Source organism: Phoenix dactylifera, unplaced genomic scaffold (assembly GCF_009389715.1).
Source record: "Phoenix dactylifera cultivar Barhee BC4 unplaced genomic scaffold, palm_55x_up_171113_PBpolish2nd_filt_p 002398F, whole genome shotgun sequence".
NCBI classification, from domain to species: domain Eukaryota; kingdom Viridiplantae; phylum Streptophyta; class Magnoliopsida; order Arecales; family Arecaceae; genus Phoenix; species Phoenix dactylifera.
The window spans coordinates 9,568-26,004 of NW_024069624.1; the positions used below are offsets into that span (position 1 = coordinate 9,568).

The 16,437-nt window shown below is 41.9% G+C and overlaps 1 protein-coding gene across 1 annotated transcript; it reads right to left on the reverse strand.

The window, feature by feature from the left end:
* Positions 1-5,371: 5,371 nt before the first annotated feature.
* Positions 5,372-9,642, reverse strand: LOC120109566 (linoleate 9S-lipoxygenase 6-like). Its single transcript, XM_039123295.1, has 8 exons — positions 9,278-9,642; positions 8,895-9,184; positions 8,159-8,402; positions 7,723-8,061; positions 7,433-7,626; positions 7,034-7,341; positions 6,655-6,918; positions 5,372-6,392 (listed from the first exon to the last, which is right to left on the reverse strand). The coding sequence occupies exons 1-8, from the start codon at positions 9,540-9,542 to the stop codon at positions 5,639-5,641; spliced, it is 2,658 nt and encodes an 885-aa protein (XP_038979223.1). The 5' UTR covers positions 9,543-9,642; the 3' UTR covers positions 5,372-5,638.
* Positions 9,643-16,437: the final 6,795 nt, after the last annotated feature.

Below are 16,437 nucleotides of genomic sequence, written 5' to 3' on the forward strand. Positions count from 1 at the left end.
TTGGAGCCTTGAGTGCTAGACACACCTATAGAAAATATTCAGATTTTCAACTTAGGAACCCAAGCTCTTTTGGGTCCTTGTAGGTTAGCTATTATTGTTCCTTTTGGAACCCATATTTTCTTAATAGCTATTTTATCCATAGGCTTGCAGATTTTAGGATTATAAGGAATGTATTTCTGCATACTCTTATTAAATTTAACAAACATCGATTTAATATAAGTAGATGATGGATTTTTAATTTTCTATTTTTGTTCATTAGGTTCATCAGATAAATTAGAATCCGTTTTATGATAGATAGTGGAGGATTTAACACATATGTCATTAAGGAATTTTTGTGTGTACCAAGATTGATATCCTAATCCAGCCTTTTCAAATTCAGCTCTTTGATTATTTATCATTAAGTTCAGTTTTTCAGAGCTGATAGTAAATTTTTCAACTATAGGCTTAAATTTGTTAACTTCTTTAGTTAGCCTTTCATTGTCTTCTGAAAGTAATTTATTATTTTTCTGAGTTATATCATAGCTTTCAGCAAGAGATAGATTTTTCTGATTTAGCTTTTTATTCTTTAAACTAAGCTTCTTATATTCTAAGTATAGATCAGAAAAAGCATCATGAAGTTCATCAAATGTAAAATCAGATTGAGTTTCAGCATGTACTTTATCTTGGAATGAGAAATCACTTTGTGTTCCAATGCATACCTTATCTTCATGTGCCATAAAGCAAAATTTTTAATTTCAGTTTGCTGCTCTACTTCTTCGGAGCTAGTTTCAAATTCACTAGAAATGTTAGTGCATTCATATTTAACTTCAAGCATACTCCATATTTCCTTAGCAGTCATGCAAAAAGATATGTTATTAAGTTCACTATCATCCAATGCACAATATAGAATATTCATGGCTTTTGCATTTTGCTGAGCCATTTTCTTATCATGATTAGCATTTGTATGTAGCCCATTGACTATGATACTCCATAAATCGTAGTCATGTGCTTGAATGAAAATGTGCATGCGTGCTTTCCAATGTATGTAGTTTATACCATTAAATAGTGGAGGTCTATCAATTAATTGTCCCTCACTCATAGAACATCCCACTTGGGTTGTCATGATCTTTAACTCTTGATTGTGAGATCAATAATTACTATTGGAGCACCTTGCTCTGATACCACTTGTTGCCCAAGGTGACAAGCCAAGAGGGGGGGGTGAATTGGTTTCTTTTAATTTTAACTATCTTACTTGTGTTAAATGATGAGTTAGTGAACTTAAACAAATCACAATACAAACAACAAGAAGTATAGTGGTTCGGTGCTCTCCTTAGCACCTACGTCCACTCCCCAAGCGACCCCTTGGGAATTCACTATAATCCCCGTGGATTACAGTTGGATTGTTTTCCGGGCTCACAATCCAAAAACCTTTACACTTTGGTTTTCCGAGTTCACCAAAAACCTATGTTGGTTTTACGGGCTCACCAACGAACCTATACAATTGGTTTTACGGATTCACCAACAACCTACGTTGGTTTTACGGGTTGACCAACAACCTACGTTGGTTTTACGGGATTACCAACAACCTATGTTGGTTTTACGGGCTCACCAACGAACCTTTACAATTGGTTTTCCGGGTTCACCAATCAACCTATTCCGTTGGTTTTGCGGGCTAACCAACCAACCTTTACAAGTAGTTTAATAAACAAAGGAAGAAGATTTAAACTCCTAGATGAGCAAATATAACAATATAATCTACAAAGAAGAGTTTAGAGAATATTTATCGCTTGATGTGACTTCTCTCTTCTTTGTCAAGGATGCTTCACTCTTCAAGGGTGGATGGAGCTCTTGATGACTCTTTGAATCTGCTCAACCACTTTCTTTTGATTCTTGAATGAAGCACTTGGATGAAGCTTGCCTTGCTAGGGTTCTCTCTTGAATGCACTTGATGTATTTTCCAAAGCTTGCTTCCTCTAATGAATACTCCCTCTTAAATACTTCTCCAACCTCCAAATAGTCCTTCCTGACCGTTGGATTGAAGAAACTAGCCGTTTATAGCCGTTGGGAGTCCAAAAAGCACTTCTGCACAACTAGCCGTTATGCTTCTGCCCGTGCTTGGGTCGACCCAAACTTTTCTTGGGTCGACCCAAACCTTGGGTCAGCTCAAACTTTTTCTTGGGTCGACCCAACCTTCAGAAACACAGAAACTTGGAATTCAGCTTTCCTTCACTTGGGTCGACCCAACCTTTCCTTGGGTCGACTCAAGGTTCAGTTGGGTTGACTCAACTTCTTCTTGGGTCGACCCTAACAGGGTTTCCAGAGAACCTTTTCTGTCTTCTGTTCTGTCTTGCCTTTGGGTCGACCCACACAGGGTTTGGGTCGACTCAAGCTTGGGTCGACTCAACTTCATCTTGGGTCGACCCTCTCAGTAAATCCAGAAAACCATTTTCTGAGTTGTTTTGAGGATCTTGATGTTTGGGTCGACTCATGCTTTCCTTGGGTCGACCCAACACACTGTTCATCTGTGCCATTTTTGCAGAAGTGTGCCAAATGATTTTTTGATGTGCCGGGGTCGACCCAATCATCCTTTGGGTCGACTCAATCCACACTTTGCTGCATCTCAAGGTTAGATTCATTCAAATAAACAATAAAATGTATCTATATCAATTTAAACAAATATACTGAGAGTAACAGACTTAAGAATGTAGTATCGATTTAACTTATAACATACTCTAGATAATTGTTTGTTAATCATCAAAATAACACTATCATCCTCAACAACTTTCATCCATCATAAAAGGTATATCTAGCATTAATTATTTATTATGGTGTCAAGGTCTAGGTCCGATTTCTCGAGGTTTTACCCTCTTTTGGGGCTCCTCACGGGAATATCTCCAGAATCTATTCGATGGATATTCAGAGATTAAATCGAATAGAGTTCTTAAGTTTCAGATCTGATAGTTAATCATGCATAAAAGTTTTAGCATAATTGTTCAAACGATTCCGGCATAATCCTATGTGTTCTTAATGTGCTGATTTCTAGATTTGATCTTGTAAGCATGCATGAATTAAATTGTTTGATTCATTTTTTCGCTGTATTTTTGAAACTTAAAAAGAACTACGTGTGGCTTGATCCCCCTTGTGAAGGGGTACGTAGGCAACCCGATCAGGTTCAGCCATGGTTTTCAAAAAAAAAAAATTCAGCATGCTAAACACCAAAGAACCTAGGATGCACTTTCATCGGTGTCTCCACACTCATTGGTTAAGAGGACAACCAATGTATCTATCACACAACGACCTAATCTCGATTATATTGTCGTCCTAGGTAACAACATATCATTTGGTCGCGAACAGATTTAAGGACTCGAAGATAAATCCTCCTTTATCATAAAATAAGTCCTAAGGACTTCATCACATAAGAGTTCATTTGAAAATGTTCAATAAAATGATGAATAATGCCAAATAACACTTTATTAATTTGTCAATTCATTTACAAAATTCAATCATCTATATGCTGATGATTGACTTTTAGGATATAATTTCCAACATTCCTTGCCCTAGGATCTTCTACGTATACCATTTTTGATTGCATTCCTCATTAAATTGCTTAGTTTAATAGTAACTCTCATCTTTACAAAGTTTCAAGAAAACAATCGTACCCCAATCCCTGTGGATCGATACCCGTAATCACTATCCTATAAGATACGTGCTATTGCGTGGTCTTCAAAGTTGACTATCAGTACATTACTGGATTCTATCATCATCAGTTCTTACTAATATATCTATACTCTATCCTGATTCTTGACTGTAATTTTATCAATTGGATCAAACTAATCTGGGGTGCCAGACATCGCCACTTGAAGTAAAGTTGATAGACAAGAAGATATCTAGTGAGGGGATATTATGATATGGTCTACAAATTGAAGATTTTAGGAAGAAAATTTTGGAATTGTTTGAATTTGTTAGAGTACTTGTTAGGTAAGTAATACTTTACTTTTTCTAAATTTATTGACAAATTATAAGATTATTATATTAATAAATTTTGAATCGTGCTATTCATGATGCATGAATTTGATAAACGGTATTTTATTATTGAATATATTTTATGGACCTCACCTATGGGGGCTAGTATGTTGGCACTTGATTAGTCTAAAGGGTTTATGTTGCAAAAAGATGTGCAACATATCAAAAGCTGATACGCAGTCAACATAGCTTATGTTGACGAAATGAATTTGTTGTTTTAAAAGAACTTGGATTTATTAACGAAATTTGAACTTTGAGAAAGATTTATTTTGGCATACATACTATGTTGATAATATCTAGATTTGGTTTTTAACTGATGAATTATATATGCTTTGTGAGGACCCATGTGGGCGTGTATTTAGTCCCACATCGGTTATTCGCTAGGTAGATCTTGGGTACTTATACAGGATCAAAGAACCCAAATAATACCTTCCGGCTAGCCATTTTGGATAAGGTCCTACGTTGTTACAAATGGTATCAGAGCGGACCCGGCCCATAATATATGTAGACTAGAAGACACTGCAGCACGGATCCCTTAGGGCTGACCACGGGCTGATCGTGGTATTTGTAATTAGATTTGAATAGATTTGAACTCTTAGCCTGACGAGAACATCAAGGCTTGAATGGAGAGAGTGTGTAAGGACATGTGCGGGCGTGTGTTGAGTCCCACATCGATGATTGTCTGGATAGATCTTAGGTACTTATACAAAATCAAGAAACCCAAATAATACCTTCCGGCTAGCCATTTTGGGTGAGGTCCTGGGTTGTTACATACTTATTTTCTATAAATAATTTTTTATCTTATTATCCGATTAATCTAGTTAAAATATTTATTACTTATTGCGTTGTCTGGCTCATTATTTGATATTTTATTATTTTTATAGGTCCCGAGAACTAATCTAGCATGAGAAGGGAATCAAAACAGAACTTTGGTCTCTTAATTTTTTTATAAGATTTTACTTAAGTTTGATGTGAGATCTTTTAAATATTGTTGGATTTTGTGAAAGATTATATTTGGATTTTAGTTATTTAAATTGTAGACTTATTTAAATAACAAATTGATTCCGCTTGATTTATGATATGATGATCAGATGTCTTACATACCTACGTAGAATGTTTTCTATAAAAATGTGGTGATTGCTGTGATCGCGGCTCGTGATCGTGGATGAGAAGCATAATAGGTTAACTATCTAATCTATTGGGTTGAACAGTTTCTAAAATTACTGAATTTGGATGGCCCAGCCAGCAGAGATACTGGGTGGCTGTTTGGGCAAGTCGAGGCAACAAACCTGCTCACGTCTCCAGACACTGCTAGTACCTTCAAGACTTTATTAAACAAAGTTATTATTCAATTTTTTTTGCGTGAAAGTTGCCCTCACACCTGCAAAGCTTTTTCTATTTTATTCTTTTGGATTCTTTAGACCATAATCCACTCTGGGCTGCAGAACTCCAAGCAAAAGACGACATGGACGAGATACAAACCAAGCAACAAGCCTTTGCACATTACTTCACACTCTGCTCATCCACCTGGTGCCTTATTGTCTACAACTTCTGGACAACAGATGGACCTTATTTACTGCTGACTATTAGATCAAGCTAGCGAAATGAACCTTCTCTCACCTCGGTGGAAACTTTCTCAGATAGAGATGCTGTTGGGAATCCCCTTGGCACTGATACCCCTCTCACCGGTTGGGAACAGCAAGGTGTAGGGCATGAAGACCGGCCCCTTCCGGTTCTTCAGACTCGGGTCGTCGTTCATGGCCAGGATCCTGGCCTCGATCTCCTTGAGCCGCTCCCCAAACCGGCGGAACGCCTCCAACGCCTTCTGGTCCGTGGTCCACTCGGGCGCGTCCCTCTGGCCCAGATACACCTCCTCAGATGCGTGGGTCGACAGTATCTCCAAAATCGCCACGCCCATAATCGTTTGGACTTGGCTCATGGTGCACCTCATAAAGGCCTTCTCGGGTTCGGTCTTCAGCATCTCGTACTCAGCAGAACCCGGTTCGGGCATGAACCGCCGGCTCAGCATGGGACGGTTGGGTATGTACCCGAAGTAGGGGTACTGCCCAAAGTTGACGGCCGTGTGGAGGGCGGAGGCCACCCAGATGATGGTGGTGCAGGTGCTCATCAACTCGCCGACGGTCTGCATCTTCGGCCACCATGGTTCGTCCTTCTTGTCTCCATGGCCGACCTCCCGGATCTCCTTCCACCAGGCCTGCAGCTCGGCGTCGGCCTGGACCACGGCGTCACCCGGGTAGTAGATAGAACAGTACTCGTTAACCCACGCCTCGATCGCCGACCACACAGCGAGCCCATCCACGGCATATGGGTAGTCCTTGATCAGCAGCCTGATCTTGTCTGGGCTGGTCAGATCTTCTACCGCAACTCCTCTGTTAAAAAATTTCAAAATTGTTTCTAGCAGCTTGATTTTTGGAGTGCAATACTTAGTTGATAGTAATAATCAATAATTGTGCAACAAAATATAAAATATATAAATATATAGTAATATTTAGTTGATTTTAACATGGCATCAGAGCAGACGTCCTGAGTTTAGACCCTGTCTCCACACTCTTTAACCCTATTATTAAAAATTTTATTTTGGTGATTTTAACAAATTGCATTGTGTAAAGTTTAGATAAATTGTAATTCTACCTCTTCAGAAGATCAGCTGGGAGGGCCTGCTCGCTGAAATTCCAGCTCTTGTAGATTACGGCGGACATCTCCATGGCATATTTCCCTGGGAAGACGATTGACTCAATGATGCCACCAGCATTGATGAGGGCCTGCCGAGCGAGGGCGTTTATGTTCATCGTGTCACGGTAGTGGGGGCTTAGCAGCTTGTAGATCGGATGGACAACACTGAGGTGACGGTTCGTTGCGAGCACAAATGGTTCCATAATTGCATGCGTGTTCAGCCTGCAACCATGTAATCAGTTCAGTGTAGTTTTATTGGATGGCTGATGTGATACGGATCTCAAATGAAGATAGTAAGAACCGAGTAAGTTAAGGCTTTGTAGCAATTTTTCCAGACCAGTGGCTAATAAGTTCATGGTAGCCCGAGTCGTTAACGCAGACATAAGCCTTTGCAAGCTGCCAAATGGATCCCTCAATCCCCTTATCAGCTGGCGTGAAGACCCTGCTTATGATGCCATGTTGCTCTCCATCCGGATGCGGCAAGCTGAGTTCAATTGCCACTGGTTTCAGAGTTTGATCCCCTTTTAGGAATAATAGAGTTCGAGTGGCATATGTCTTATTGGATGTGTTGGAGTTTATGCGATTTATGTAAGGTATCAAAGCGTCATGGAGATCCAAGATGAATAGCTTGTTGCTCTCCAGTGCCTGAAAACATGGCAAAGCCATCAAACCATGACAAACTTCTTTGCGCTGCATCCTTTGATAATATAGATAGTTTATGTTTAATTAATTGTACCTGATCTACTGTCAGACCGTCCAAGTTTTTCTCGATGTGTGCTGCTGTTATGGAGCTGGTTTGGTTGCCATATTTGTTAGGATCAAGCTTGCTGGTTGGAGGGAACACGTGGAGACGACTAATCATGAGAGGGTTCACTCCTGCCAGCATTTCTCGAGCAAATTCTTCGTCGCTTTGCCATGCAAATTTCTCGACTAAAAAGAAGTAAAGAAAACAGTGAAGGATCAGCAAAATTTTGCTTAGCTTATCCATCCATGACTTTGCCCGCTCAGAGAAGTAATTGGAGTTACCTTGGGTGACATGGGGAAGGGGGAACTTAAGTAGGCGCTGGTTGCCTTCAGTGCGGAGCATTTCCTTGACCATCTCGAACGGGATTCTTTCTCTGATCTCATCCAGCAGAGGAACATTGGGCACTGGTAGACCCCCTTCGTAGAGTCTAAAAACTTCTTCAAATGAGTCGAACTCATTCCGGGTCTGGCCCAAAATGGCATCAAGGATTGGTTTCAGTGACTGGATCAGTGCCTTGATGGAGTACGTAAGGAAGTCCGACATCTTAACATGTCCGAAACGCTCATCTCGGGGGACATAGATATCAAGGCCGAGGATCAATCTGCTTTCAGAATTGGGATCTGCATGAAGCAAACACAAACGATATGGTTAACGGACACGGGTTTGTCAATTGTTTCGACTTAATTCTCTGCTTTGAGTCGACTTTAGCAGCATTACCAGTCTTGGTTGGTGCTCGGTTGGTTCTTCCCCTGCGAGGGTAGGGATACTCTGCTGACCCTCCAAGAACTGGGCGTGCCATCTCCGGACCGGCATCTGGGTTTCCCAGATCATTGTAGTGTGCGTAGTTATAAACCCGGTCCCATTCCTGCAGGGTCTCGGTCACATCTTCCCCTCTAAGATGACGGAGCTCATCTTCTCTGTAAGGTCGCAGAGGCGCTGGTGTGTCTCCTGGGAGGTATGTCTGCAGTTGGGTTTTAGAATTTGTTGAACAAATCTTATAATATGATAGGAACCGTCTTAAATAATTCTAGTTAATTATAACTAAGAGTAAAAAGAATCTGTTAAACCAGAAATGCCACTATTTTAAGCTAGTAAAGTTATTGGGTGTTGGATATGCAACACATTAGGAGCGACAGATTAATCAGAAGTCCCATTTAATGAATTTGCGACGGCACTTGCAACCAGCTTACCCGTGGAAGGTTCAGAATTTAGTCCAATCTGACAATCTTATACGGCTCTCCATCCATTTCAAATCATGCAAGGCCAAGATATCTCAAAATCTATTATCAAGAACGCTGCGTGCGTGATCTTAATTTATCTGCTTGGCTTTTGTCTATCATTACTATCATATGTGCACTTCTGTAATATTTTTATCTTTTATTTATTTGTTTGTATGTTAATTATTAGCATTACGGGAGTTGTTAGCCCACTACGGTCACCCACGACTACTCACACTATTGGCGAAGAAGATCCGGTCGTATTTATACTTGTCCACCGGGTAGACCCAAGAGTTGCAGACGAAGTGAATACGGCCTTTTCCGAGGAAGTTCTCCAGCGTCACGGTCTTGAGGAAGAACTGGGCACTGTGCTGGTTCTTTACTATCACCGCCCCTGGGATCCCATGGTTCTCGTTCCAGTCGAACGTCACGGAGAACGTCGACTCCCCGGCTGCTAACGACGGCAGCGACGTAATGTAGCTCTCCAAGTACGCGGGCTTCCCCACTATCCCCCTGTTACCATTATCTGCACGTATAACCCAAAAGCTTATATTACTACAAAGGAAATGTAGACCGTCCAACATATTAACAAGAGCTACTTTAAGGCGGAGGATCTCACTGGGGTCGCCTACGGTGGCGCTGACGAGCTGCAGAGAGACTCCCTGGCCGAGGAGTTCGTGGACGTCGTCGAGGAGGGTGGCGCCAAAATCGGTGATGTCGAGGACATTCTTCTTCATCAACACCACCGTTCCCTCGACATTACCCTGTGCCCCGCCAATGATGGAGCCCACGGTGCCACCGATGCCGCCTACGACTGAGCCGACAGTGCTACCGATGCCGCCTACGACTGAGCCGACAGTGCTACCGATGCCGCCTAAGATCATGTTTGCCTTGCAGAAACTAAAATGGAAGTCAAGAAGGAGGAGATCAAGGAGAGGATGGAGGGAGGGAACTAGCTTTCCAGGCTTTGAGAAGTGGAGCTGATGGATGTGCCGTCTTTATAGAAGCTTCAATAATTGAGCTATTGTCCTCTTCTTTCTCTAGGGAAGGTACTCTGCAAATTTTCTTTTTTTTTCTCACTAATTTAAATAAATAATAGTTGCACATGTGTCACGAGGAGGATATTTTATTTTTATTACTTTATATATGTTATCTTTTAGCTCAATTGGGCATCCAAGTATATGAAAACACCAGAAACATATTAGATTAAGAAAAGAAACTAACAAGCAACTGAGAGACGTACACACAGTCGGTGGAGCTAAAATAAAGAAGGGGAGTTGGTGTTTTCCATGAGATGGATAGGAACGGACCAGCAAAAAAAAATTAGTATCATGTTGTCCCTCTACAATTTTTTTTTTTTTTTTGCCTGCCTAGGTAGATTTTTCATACAGTGCGTATACGAATACACCCAATAAAATCAAAATACACTAGCTCGCGGAGTGCCAGTGGCAGCTCCCCCTTCCCTAACCAAAGGGTGTACTTTCAGTGGTGGGCCGCATAGGCAGCCACCCAGTCGGCCGCCCCATTGGCTTCTCTGAATACATGCTTGGTCTGGAAGGCCACCCCATCCCTCATCATCATCCCTACGTCTCGAATCAGGAGATGGCGTGCTCTCATCTCTCGGCCCCCTTCGAATCTACCCGATAACCGTAGCCGAGCCGCCCTCTAGAATGATCGAAATGGTCCGCAGCACCACCCGCGCATGTCGAAAACCAGCCCAGGCAACTCGCAACTCTGCTCCCGGAACCGACGTGTCAAACAACTGGCAGCCACCTGCTGCCACCACCATAGAGTGCGGGCTCCGTATAACAAAGCCTGCACCGCCCCGCGTACCTCCATCCAGCACCGATCCATCAAAATTGATCTTGAGGAAGCTCAGTGGTGGGGGTTCCTAGGTGAAAAACATCGTCTGAGTAGCTGCCTAAGCAGAGAGAAAATCCCAGGTGTCCCGAGTTGTCAAAGATCTATTTGAAGAGTGGGTGGACCTGATCTTCGTAGCCCGTGCTCGAGCGAACTCTGCAACAAACCTCGGTGACACCATGCGCTCGCCGAAAGTATGAGCGTTCCTTGCCAGCCAGATCTGATGTGATGTGCAAGTCGCTCTGATGGCCTCCTGATATGTCCACGAACTGACCAACCACTGTCGTATCACCTGTAGAAACTATAGTCTCTCACTCCGGGCCTCCTGCGGGAACCCTGCCTATTGCCATGTTGACCTCGCCCATGTACACTGGAAAAGCACATGGTCCACTGACTCCTCAGCACTACATGTCCTGTAATCTGCGGGGATCCCACAGTCACGCCTACTCAGCACTGCTCTCGTCGAAAAGCGCTCCCACATCACCTTCCATAAGAAGAGTGCTGTCCTCGGATGAAACCCGAACCTCCAGATCCAAGTACAATCCAGCCTCAGCTCATGCTCTGGCTAGATAACACGGAAGAGATCTCCCAATCTAACACTGGCTCGGCACAAGGTACCCGAAACCCTGACATCTGGCCCTGCATACGCTGGTACCGGAAGGGACCGGATTCTCTCAGCTAGGTGTACCTTAAACAACTGTCGCAGTCTGGCCTCATCCCACTTTGCCTTTCGTGGTATTAGGAGATCGCACACCCGCAGCCCTTCCACTGTCTCAGTATCAACCATGGTCGGCCAGCATCTCAGAAAAAGAGTATCCACCCACGGATCATCAGTTACATCAATGCTCCATCCACTGTCCCTGGTATTATAGATTTTTTTTCACTAGAAGTAAATAGTAAATGTACATATCTCACGAGTCACGATGGTGGATATTTTATTTTTATTACTTTATATATGTTATCTTTTAGTTCAATTGGGCATGCAAGCGCATGAAAACACCAGAAACATATTAAATTAAGAAAAGAAAATAACAAGCAACTGAGAGACGTACACACAGACGGTGAGCTAAAATAAAGAAGGGGAGTTCGTGTTTTCCATGAGATGGAAAGGAACGGACCAGTAAAAAAATTTAGTATCATTTTGTCTCTCTACATATTTTTTTTCACTAGAAATTATAGTAGATGCACATGTCTCACGATGATGGATATTTTATTTTTATTACTTTATGTATCTTTTTACTCAATGCGAACCTGTCACACGAGCATGAGCTCTCACGAGCATCGCAGGATATGAAAGCACGTGAAAATTGTTAAAAATAAAAAAACAAATAATTAAGAGACGTGCCGCTCTCAGTGGAGTTAAATAAAAAATACAGTCTGGCGTCCGAGTGGCAGTGTCCTGGATGAAGGCCGCCTGCATCAGTGGCAGGCGATCTGACCCCAGCGTTACCTGGACATTGACGAGGTTTGTCGGCTAGTTTAGCGATTTCTTCAATATAAAACATGTGACTTAAAATAAAAAAAACAAATAATTAAGAGACGTGCTGCTCTCAGTGGGGTTAAATAAAAAAGACAGTCTGGCGTCCGAGTGGCAGTGTCCTGGATGAAGGCCGCCTGCATCAGTGGCAGGCGATCTGAGCCCAGCGTTACCTGGACATTGACGAGGTTTGTCGGCTAGTTTAGCGATTTCTTCAATATAAAACATGTGACTTAAAATGATAAAACTATTATTTTCACAAAACCTGAATAACTAAACTAATATCCAACGTTCTTAGTATGCCCATTAAATTGCAAAGATACGTCAATAAGAGAGTCTCCCCAGAGGGTATCTAAATATTCTGTAATAGAGTTTTAACGGGAGAGGTTCCATCTTGGATCCCTCGGCTATGCGGGGGCGACCTAATGCATTGGAAAGCCTAAGACAAACTAATTAAAAAATGCATTTTTTATGTAAAAAATAAAAAAATAATAAGTACAAAATATTTTAAAAAATTTATTTAAAAATAATTCGTATAGCTTTTTGAGATGCAAAATTACTAATCAAACTTTTATACTCAAGATTTATTAAAATACTATTTTCAATCAATAATATAGTTAATCCATTTAGCATTTCTTGTTAACTAGTTGACTGCAAATAAGATTTTATCGATTTTAATTTTAAAAAATTTTAGTTACAAATAAGACATATCTGACTCAGATTACAAAGGATGCCAGTGCTGAGTTAAATAAAATTATAGAGAGTAGTCTCGAAGAGCTTGATGAAGCCACTAGCAGGGTCTTCTTGTAACTTATATGAAGCTTTTACTTTTACAATACATGACAGCATCTGCTATTTTGCAAAATCTCTCCTCCAAATAACAACAGTTCTTCTGACGTAGCAGATCATGGCAAACCTAGAGAATCTGAAGCAGGCTTTTGAAGGGACTACAGAAATTAACAAACAGGAGATTGAAACGAATAAGAGGGTGTTGGAGGAATTTGAGTATCAGATCAAGCAGGACCGAAATGAAGTCTTGTCCTTCAAAAACTTGGGGGAAAAGGCACCTCAAGGGAAAGCAGAACCTTAGTTTGAAGCACAAAAGATTGGAGAAGTTATAAAGGAGAGGGCAGGATCAACAATCCAGAGAAATATTTGTGCTTATGTCATTGCTGCTTGTCACAATTGGATATGCTATTGCCACTACTGAGGTAGAATGGAGAAAAGTCGCAACATAAGGTTTGATATTTGTCGGCCTGCTTCGTTTGAGCAGAGCCTGTCATCATTTGAGTTCTCTGTTCTATAAGTACTCAGGAATTTTGCAGAAGCAGTCCGCTTTGTTTCTATTTTTGAAAATTCAAACCATTTTTATTTTTCTCTTTGTTAGAATAAGTAGCTCATATTCAGTAGTACACTGGTATTCTTATTTGAGTGATACATTGGTATTCTAACAGAACGGAGTGAAGCGACGGCATCTGTTTATCTTTGAAATAATTATCTAATATTTTATTTTACGAGAGAGGCTGATAGAGGTTGGGAGTTTGAGGCTAAAATTTAACTAAAAATATCTTTTAATCCTTATTATTTTTGTAAATAGTAAAACTATAGTCATTTCACTTCCATGAACATAGGCAAACCATGTAAAACCTCTGTGTTTGATTTCTCTATCTTTTTCTCATTCAATTTCTTACTACTGTTCATCGTAGATTCCTGCGATTTTCACCCATCAACAACTGGTATCATAGTGGCTAGGCAACAATAAAAAAATTGTTTTGGGGCTGTCGTACTGTTGTTCACGTGAGAGGAGGCTAGGCGTGATTCTTCCTTCTTCCCCGTAGTGTTTTCACACTTCCCAAGCCGAAAATAAAAGAAAAAAAGCTTCACCGCGGGGGGGGGGGGGGGGGGGGGGGGGTGGGTGGGAAGGGAAGAAGCCTCGTCGCGCCACCGCCCGCATTCTCGCGGTGCTGCCGCGCAGACGGATTCGGGGGAGAAGAACCTCCATTGTCAAGGGAAATAAAATTGCATATGAGGCTACTCAAAGCCCAGACAGCAAGAGATAATAAGGCCATTACCAAATTCTTCAAGTCCTATAGCCTGTAAATTCTTCAAGTCCTATAGCCTACAGGCTATAGGCTGTTGAATACATTGTGCGTTTTTGGCGAGCTCCGTCCGTCCCCACAGTTTGTGATGGAGCGGGTTCGGACACAAGCAGCAGAGCTCCTTCATGCAAGGTTGGATGATAGATCTTTGATAGCTCGGGACACCTGGGGCCCCCATACTGCTTTGGCAGCTTCTCACACGGTGTTTTTCACCTGGAAGCCCCCACCCTCCGAGTTTCCTCAAGGTCAATTTTGATGGTTCGGTCTTGGATGGAGGCAGAAGAGGAGGGGCAGGTTTTGTTATCAGGGGACCGAGCTCTACCATGGTGGCAATGGGGGGGTGTCAGATCTTCGACACCTCGATCCCAGGGGTAGAGCTGCGAGCAGCTTGGCTGGGATTGCGACATGCGCGACGAGTGCTTCGGGCGAGCTCTATCCTCCTGGAGGGCGACTCGTCCACGGTGATCAGCTGGGCCCAGCAGGGCCCTCACAGTGATGGAGGAGGAGTGCATCCTTTGCTCCGTAATATAGGGTCGATGGTGGGGGAGGGGATCACCTTTCGGGCTATGCATATATATCGGGAGGCCAACGGGGCCGCGGACTGGGTGACGGCGTATGTTGCTAGCCACTCGGGAGACACCTTATGGGTTGGTGACGATGACTTGCCCGGTGCATTCCGGGACATTTTGTTTGCAGATTCGTCTGGGTGTATTTGTACCCACCTTGTATGAAACACCTGTTTTAGCAAAAAAAAAAAAAATACATTGTGCGTTGCGGCATTGGAGACTCAATTAGCCGGGGCCTTCTTTAAGCCGGGGCCTTAGGCGACCGCCTAAGTCGCCTAAGGCTTAGGCTGCCCTGACTGCATGTGTCATTCTTTTCATTTTCCTTTAAAACTAAAATGTATTATTTTATCTGAAACCTTTTTCGCCCCTTGTGGATTTTGCAAAAAAAATTCCACTTTACAATTGATTTTTGGAAAAAATGTAAGATAATTTTTCTGCAGTCCATATTTAGCAGAAACCAAATTGTCTCATTATGCACATATAAATACATTTTCTCAATATGATGGTGAAAATATATACTATGCCAGCATCAAGGTTGTCATGCTCTGATCCAAAAGAATGAGCCAAGCATGTGGTAGGTAATCATACATCCATAGAGTTTAATCCTTATAAGACATGCAAGATTAGCCCTTTTCAAATATATATATATATATACTGATAGTCAACTTTAAAGACCACGCAATAGCACGTATCTGGTAGGATAGTGATTACGGGTATCGATCCACAGGGATTGGGGTACAGTTGTTTTTTTCTTTTAAAAAAAAAAAATATTTAAAAAGGAAGAGTTGGTGAAGAAAATTAAACTAAGGAATTTTAATAAAGCAAAATGCAATTAAAAAGATATCAGTTTGGGAGAACCTAGGGCAAGGAATTCACCACTAATATCGGAACAAGGGTTATTTATATTTTAATTTATTCTTGGATAAACATGCAAATTGGCTACAAGCCTAATAAGCATTTAAATAAAAATTCACAAAAGTAATTTGGGCATAATCCATCTTCGGTTGGCATGAAATGTCTACCCTAATCTAAGGTGGTAGCACATCGCATCTTTCCTAAGCATGGACTATCTTATATTTACTGAGTGATCATGAAGAACAGTTGTACGAACATCATACTTAAAATCACAGAAATTAAATATGATTCAAAAGAAGATATCCATTATAAACAATAAGTTCATACAACTCCAAGAATATAAATAAAATATAAAAACCCTTGGCCCTTTGTTAGGGCTACATCCAGCCCTAGTGAAGAAATCAGCCTTCCATGAAGTTGTGGGCGGCAGCAGCAGCACAGCAGCGGGCTCCCGTCTCTTCTTTCATGATCAGCTCCCTTTCTTTCTCCCTCAGCACTTCAATCTTATATTTTTATATACATGGGAAGTTATTCCCAAAATAACCAAACTACTCTCTCCCTTTACTTTTTCTTTCTTCCCGTGGGATTGGCCTGTGAGGGAATTCATGCCTCCGAAAGAGAAGAACTCTTCTTTATATAGGCTCTCCCTCCTTCTCTCTTCTCGGTTGAGATGAGGATGAATCCCGCCAAAGTCGCAGGAGGTTGCTTGGAGCTCGGATGGCGAGGACGTGGACTGAGAGGATCTCGGACGCGGCTGGCGACGTGGCTCTGTTCGGCTGGGAGCAGGAGACTCGGAGAGGATCATGGGACGTTGGGGTTAATCCAAAAGAAGGTTAGCTTGGTTCGGAAGAGGAGAACGCGGCTGGGGGTTTGGATTCGGTTGATGGCTGGGAGATGAACCGCAGATGATTGGGATCAATCC

Excerpts from the sequence above, each read along its gene's own strand:
- LOC120109566 (XM_039123295.1), bottom strand. The coding sequence starts at position 9,542 with ATGATCTTAGGCGGCATCGGTAGCACTGTCGGCTCAGTCGTAGGCGGC. Across the intron at positions 8,062-8,158 it reads CCGAGCACCAACCAAGACTG|ATCCCAATTCTGAAAGCAGA; the intron begins GTAATGCTGCTA and ends TGCTTCATGCAG. Across the intron at positions 6,393-6,654 it reads CCAGCTGATCTTCTGAAGAG|AGGAGTTGCGGTAGAAGATC; the intron begins GTAGAATTACAA and ends ATTTTTTAACAG.